This window comes from Opisthorchis viverrini, assembly GCF_000715545.1.
Source record: "Opisthorchis viverrini unplaced genomic scaffold opera_v5_44, whole genome shotgun sequence".
Taxonomy (NCBI): domain Eukaryota; kingdom Metazoa; phylum Platyhelminthes; class Trematoda; order Opisthorchiida; family Opisthorchiidae; genus Opisthorchis; species Opisthorchis viverrini.
Genome location: NW_008751700.1, coordinates 871,057 through 878,203, shown reverse-complemented (window position 1 = coordinate 878,203; position 7,147 = coordinate 871,057). Strand labels below are relative to the sequence as shown.

Here is a 7,147-nt window from a genome sequence, read left to right as displayed (position 1 = left end):
TATGTTGCATATCAGCCCATGGGACGGCCTTCTCGTTCCAAGTTCAATTGAAACCTGTGGTGAAAAAAACTTTAGCTTAACATTTAGTTATCCAGATAAATGGGATACTGACACTCTCAAACTGCTTTCAGTTAGATACCAAGCTGAATGAATAGCGTGTGACCATGGTCCGGATTCCCAAATGAAGCGGTGAGAATGGACAATACGTACGTCATATACAACCAAATATGTACAACAATACGTACATCAACTTTCACGCTGGAAGTTTTGAAATCGATTTTTAAGTGCCAAACGTCATCATTTTCCGAAGTAGATATCGTAGTGAAACGATAGAATTAAAAAGCATTATTTCAGGTTGTAACAGATGGCCTATTAAAATCAAAAGTAACAGGTGCTGTAGGGAGTATAAGGTGTTTACCAACCTATCCGGGATTCTTCAGCTGCATCGATTAGCAATTCCGACTTAATTCCGAATCGTGCCATCTTTAACTACAGTGATTTTTGTGATGCTCAGTTTGTAAGTAGAACCAATCCGTTACAGTAAATTCTTGGCTCTTGTTCGCGTTGACAAATGAAAATTCATTTTCATGAACGTTCGGTAAGACAGAAAGTTATCCACGTAAAAAAATGCACAAATGTTTTGATCCTTCAGCGAATATCAGTGATTTTAGGACATTTTTCGTACAAAACGTTTACGTGAAAACTGCTGAAGGATATCGAGACACAATAAGTGGTTCACAAGCTATACTATATCATGCGCTAAGTGCTCAAAGGCCGATAACTTTGCCCACTCCAACAAACCTATATTCGTCGTCAAGCGATAACTTGTAAACACATTTTATTGGAAAATCTTCGACTCTGCATTTCTATTTTGAAATTCGCCAGATCAGTCTACGAAAACTCGCCCAGTCGCTTCGGTAAGCTTTCACAAGCTGATGTGTTCCCGTGGTTCCTTTAATATTCATACAAAACTCAATAACTGTACCCTAACAGTGACGGATTGCAATGTGCACCTGATTCATAGAATCAGCATTAACAAGAATGGCACCAGTGAAGACATTTATATTTAGGCCACCCGGGCAATTCAGTTGTGGTTGGATGTGTTCATTATCTTGCAGCAGAGGTATATGCTTTTCATCGACGTACAACATACACTATTTGCTATCATGGGCGCACATCAGATCAGTATAGATCCTGTAATAAAATGGCATCTATGCATCATCACCTGTTCCATTTAACACGTGCTTTCTTGTTTCGTTCTGTCTAGGCTGTACTGCCATACATTCTTTGCTGTTCGGTCTCTGTTTCAAGTGCTCTTGTCTATTCCACACCCGAATGGTAGAACTTTTGACTGCATCCATCTGGCGTATTATTGATGTTGGAACTCTAGCGCGACTGCGTCCCCCGTTCCTGAATTTATCAGATACGCTCTTATGGTGACGATTATTGTAGGTGATATTGAAGTGTTCTACAAAATAAACTCTGAGTTATTTTTCACTCACTTTTATTAATTTCTCGTTCACATTTATTGTAGTGTTGGTATCCGAGCTACTGCAGGTCTCCTTCTTCGGATGCCAAACAGGATCCTTTGTACTGGACTCTAAGGACACGGTCGCGGAACCACACACAATCTTTGCAGTTATTGAAGGAAAGACGGAATTAGAGAACAGCATTTGCGGATTGAATTTGGAAAGTACACACAGGGGACCGAATACAATGGGAACCGAAATACTATTCAAAGTTGTCGTGCAGATGAATACATCAAAGAGATTAATCAATACACACGGTGTATACTGACGTTTGAAAACCCTGTTAACAAGGCTTTCAGTAAAGACATTTCCAGCTCAAGTGATGGCCAGATATTGGTATGCTATATTAGTATACAATTATTTTAGCCTGAAACCAAATTTACTGTGGAGTCAGAAACGAATAAACGGTCAAGTCTCCAAATTTTAATATTCAAAAGCAGATCGATGGGACCACCGAAAATAAATCTGAATGAGCCGGCACATTCCCTATGATAGCTTTGTTCCACTGCAACAGAAGAGCAACCGAATCAGATGTCTGACTAAGTGATCACTGAACGTATGCCTAAACCTTAGCTCTCGACAGGGGGGAATAAGGTCATTAGGAAGCATATCCTTGCAAGAGGGATACCCCAGATAAATTGTACTCAAAGCTATACTATTTATAAAGCATAGAACTAAACAGTGTCCAGTGGGAGAGAAATGTCCGCACCAAACTCTAAAGAAAGGATGACTTGGTTGTTGAGCTGGTTACCAGATCCCTTGGACACTCAATCGATAGGACACATTGTCGATAGTCTGTGCTTGGATTTCAGTCCCAAGCCCACCATCTGTTTAGCCTTGAAGGACAGATTGCCGACTTCCGACACCACTCTCTCTATGTTCTCATTTGTATGCTCATATTTTATTCGTTTGTTTTCGCGGACCAATTGCAGATCACAGAAGGCAAGCGTTTTTCATTACCTTTGCTCTTTTTAGGTCTTTCGTGAGTACCTCCAATATCCACCTATTAGTAAATGATTTTATCCAGTGTCATCTTTCCATGCATCTTGGTGTTATATCTTGCAACGCCAAACGTAAACTACGATATTGTTTACATAAGCATAGCAAAGTACCTTTTCAATTGAGCACCAAAAACCGTCACATTCCTATGTTACTGCAACGACATAAAAATCAATGCCGTGTAATTTAACCTCTCACGATGAGTTGCTTGCGCAAATGTTACGTCAAAAAACCCCCCCTCGTCGAAGATGACATTGAATTAGTAGAGTTTGCACATGATTAAGTGGGCGGCATCATGAGGCATCAATTCACTAATAATATTAACCTTACTTCATACGTTTCAAGAAATAAGTTAAATGTGCAAATCTGAGCACATGAAGAAATCAATGAACACTCACTAGTGATAACAGAGGGGAAGGTCTAAGAATAATTCCCTCGCCGGAATTTACAGCTTGTATTTAAATGAAAATGTGTTGAACTTTTTCCACCTGCGAGCGGAATCCTGATCCAACATCCATGTTATTAACATACACATACTACCGCAATTATGATACGTACGATATTCATGCAAAACCGACTACCTTGCCGACTCTTCCTGAGGATCAACCAAATAAAAGTGGACCTGGTTTTCAAAAGAAAACTAACCTGGCCTGACGAGGTGTCCTGAAATGTCAAGAAAAGTAAACTGAATAGTTTATTGTGAAAGTCAAGGCTATAATTATTTACTTTCAATTGTTAATGAAGCATGCAATTGCTTTAATTGCAAGTCCAGTTCGCACAGTTAAACCATCCTGTTGTAAGTCAGCAGGGTTTTCTGTTCCCACATGTGCTGGAGAGATCGTCCAAGTAGCCATAAGAATTTATAACTCTCTGAACATTTACAACGGAAACAATTCATACCTAAACATGAATTTGTACCATGGATTATACGATTTTGTGGTCGGAAATAATTGTATCTTACCCTTACAATCATTACGCCAGAACAGCTAGATTCTGAACAATTTATGGAAATTTAACTGCAGGTTCATTTAGTTCTATAAGTGGGCAGCATGAGCCCTCACCAGCTATGACTGGTTGGCTGATCCACACTGCTTGTATTCTTAGATAAACTAAATAAGTTCATCATCACAGCCCATCCATCATTTGAGAGTAACCGTTTATTAGGTTCATTCGCCCTGTAGGAGCTGGTAAAATACCAAAAATTGCGATAAACATTCGTGGTTTGAATCAACTAATCACAAACCATCACTCTGCCGTGATTGGACTCCTTTTACATTTTCATTGTGTTCTATATTTTCCCGCGCATCTCTAGTCAAAAAACCAACCGAGTAATAATTCACTATTCTGACTACAGAGAGCTCACTATTCTAGTGTTTTCAGTTTGTCTTTCTCTTGGTATAAGCAGAGTAGTTACACGCAATTCCCTAAAGAGCTCCTACTATTCTTGTGAAAGACAGAATCACTTCCTATTATAGATACTAAATCTATGAAAAAGACCACACGATGTATTTGGAAATAAGAAGCCTGTGTGCCATTCACAGTATGATAACCTGAATGTGCAAACAATACTGTGCGGTTCAGTTGCAATGAATCTGGTGAACTTTAGTTGCAAGCAGATTACCAAAACTAGTCCCGAATATATAGATGTGATACAAAAATTGCTCTTAAGATAATACGGTTTTTTGCTGCATTTCATTCACTGATTGAAGAATGATTTGTATCGCAGTGGGTTTTTAGTTTATGGAGCTAATGAAAACAACAGGGAATTTTACGCCGTTTAAATAGTGTACATCTCTTTGTCAACTTACATAAGATGGGGTTGTCAAAATCGTAGGATCAGTCTGAAAGTACAGGAAAAGACGGTTTTAACTGATCTTTACCAGTTTATATTGAGCGAATCTGGCATTTCTCATGAAATATCGCGTAACGCTTCCTAATAAGCTCAACAGAATCCGAAATACTGGCGGAGGAATCTTTCCACCAAATACAGACTAAAAGTTAACAGGTCAGAAAAGAAAACTCTACAAGTTCGATAATTCTTCATCTGGCTGTTCCTCACTTGAGGATCTATTGAAGCACCAGAAATCCTGAAGTGAAAGTAACACCTATATACAATCTATATACATGTTTGGTCAATACCCCCAGTCAAATGGTTTAAATTTCAGTGAAGAACTAGAGGGCTGTTGCTCAAAATGCCCGTACTTTGAACCGTACTGTTGCTAAGTCTCTAAAAACTGACTATGTAGCCGCATGATGCTCTTTGGCTTTTCATCCTCTAATAACATTCTTCGGAAGGATAAAACCAAGTATAATGTCTAAGGACTTGTTGTCCAGCTTACTTCATTCGGTGGTATTATAAAAGCGGAAGTTTCTCGTTCGGTTTTTTGTCTTTGTTTCTTTTTCACTTCACCATCAAAAATTGTTTAATCTTCGCCAATCCAATGGCTAGCTCCTGACCCAAAAATATGTATCTGGCTCACTCATCTACGAAGGCTTTTGCCTGAGTTGGATGGGTGTAAATGTTGCGTTTTGTTCTCCTAGCAACCGTTTTGAACCCAGAGTTACTTGATTGGTACATGGAAGCCAGATGTTTGCTGGGACTGAATCCTGGAAGTAATCAGTTGGGAATAACTTGAATTGGATTGGGTCAAGGATTTTGGGGTTTCATCACTTTAAAACATCGGAATCTATAAAACAACCCCGATGATGTACCTGAGGATGTTCTTATTTAGTAAACTGTGTTTTGAACAATATCCCGATTGAGCTTCATTTACTTTCTCTACTCTGTGACATTTTCGTTTAACTGTAGCTATGATGTGTGAAATATATTCGTCAGTAGATGAGACCAGCTTGTAAATTGTAAAAGTGAGTCGCATAACCGTCATTAATCAAAGTGCGCTTCTGCTTGGGGCTCAAAACACCAATCCAGGTGAAAACGCAGACGAGTTTTTCAATGTATACACAGAAACCTCATCTTTCTCTGCCTACATTCAAAATCCATCGTTTGCGTTCACAAGAAGGATATAACCTCGGCCATTAAGAACCCTGTTTACATTCTGGAAAGTTTATCTCCAGATATTTGGTAGCCTCTAACATATTTGGAAACCGTTTTATTTCGTTGAGAAAACTCGCTTTGCGTTTTGGTCCAAGGCTACTTTTCATTAGATTTGCTCAACATTCTGTGAAATAAAATGGCGCGAGAATTGCATTCTTTTGTGAATGAGAAAAACTTTGGGGCTTATCACACTTACTCTGCCGAAAGAACCCTCAAAGTGCACTTTACTCCCATTTTCTGGTACGATTCTTAATGCAACTGTAATTCTGTCGCTTTCGGTCGCACACCTTTCTAGAAACAAACGAATGGAATAGACGTTTATCGAACGAAAGCATGGTTGTACAGTGCACACACGTTAGGTCCTAAGCATGCCGGCGTCACATCAAATTCAAGGATAACTATTCTCAGTAACTACCTGCAACTTTTATAAATAAAGTTACACTATTCTGAACAAAAACTGCATCCTTGCAATAAGGTGAATTTCAGTTTGTTTCTGAACAATGTGCCGAATCTGCTCACATATTTCATATCACCGGTTGTGCTCCAGGCCTGATAGCTGTTTGTTATAGTACTTTGCCCATGGTAAACCTCGGACTTTCCTAAAATATTTATATATATCCTTTTGGCGTACAGAATGTAAGCAGTCTAACGACCACATGTTAGATCCACAGATTCTGTTTAACGAGAACAGCAGAATCCCACAGCCTTCTTGAGACCAATTGTTCACGACAATGGTTCCGATTCTGTTTCACGTCTGTCAAACAACCCACAGATTCTGAGTGTTTCTGAGTGTGACTAGTAATGGTCCCGATAAAACGTTCTTGTGGTTCGCAGCGAAACTAAAAAGATCCTTATTCATCTGGAGAAACGGATTCGAATGCTATCTTGATTTTAATTGTGCCCCAAATGTAATTGAGTGCATTTGTTTCTGAATTCCTTCTGTCGTGAGCACAGACTTTTCTGGGGATAAAATCCGCATAGGATAGATGATTTTTCTTCAATCAGCTGAAACAAATGCTGTTTGACTCTATAAACGGTGATCACAAAAGTGCCCTAAACATCAACAGAGAAATATTCTAACATTGGTGTATCACACAAGAGCAAAAGTAAATACTCACATCTATGAATACATACCGTAACCACAAAAAGCAAACAATAAAATGATAGTCCACCTCTTCGCCCACATCTACAAAAGTTCTGTTGTCAAATGATTTGTCATGAAATTTTTAGCCCTTTTATACTGTGAAAATTTAACGTGTTCAGATGATGCCAGTCTGGAACACATAGGTTTATCTAACCAAGTAAACCAAGTAATCCGATAGGCTGAAAACAGATTATTGATTCAATACTAAGATGCAGATTAGAGTTTTGCTTCCTTGTTCAATGGTCTGTAACCGGTCAGTTGGCATTTCCGAATAAATAACTCCGCAGTGAAGGCCTTCCTTTCACCAGTATGACTTCGAGTCTCTACTCCTATCCTGGGCCGTGACAAAAAGAGTCGGGTGGACGGATTCGCCACCTGAGTTATAGTACGGGTAAACTGAGTGCAAACGGATAGCACCAA

General features: G+C 39.1%; 1 protein-coding gene across 1 annotated transcript in view; it reads right to left on the bottom strand.

Moving 5' to 3' along the window:
- Nucleotides 1-6,783, bottom strand: part of T265_13185 (hypothetical protein) — a gene marked incomplete at both ends in the record, with an annotated part of 17,631 nt that extends 10,848 nt beyond the window's left edge. Inside the window, 5 exons of the mRNA XM_009167651.1 lie at nucleotides 1,503-1,631; nucleotides 3,174-3,191; nucleotides 4,337-4,369; nucleotides 5,780-5,874; nucleotides 6,718-6,783. Coding sequence (XP_009165915.1) covers nucleotides 1,503-1,631; nucleotides 3,174-3,191; nucleotides 4,337-4,369; nucleotides 5,780-5,874; nucleotides 6,718-6,769 — 327 coding nt within the window. The remainder of the gene's footprint in view (nucleotides 1-1,502; nucleotides 1,632-3,173; nucleotides 3,192-4,336; nucleotides 4,370-5,779; nucleotides 5,875-6,717) is intronic.
- Between the last annotated feature and the right edge of the window lie 364 nt (nucleotides 6,784-7,147).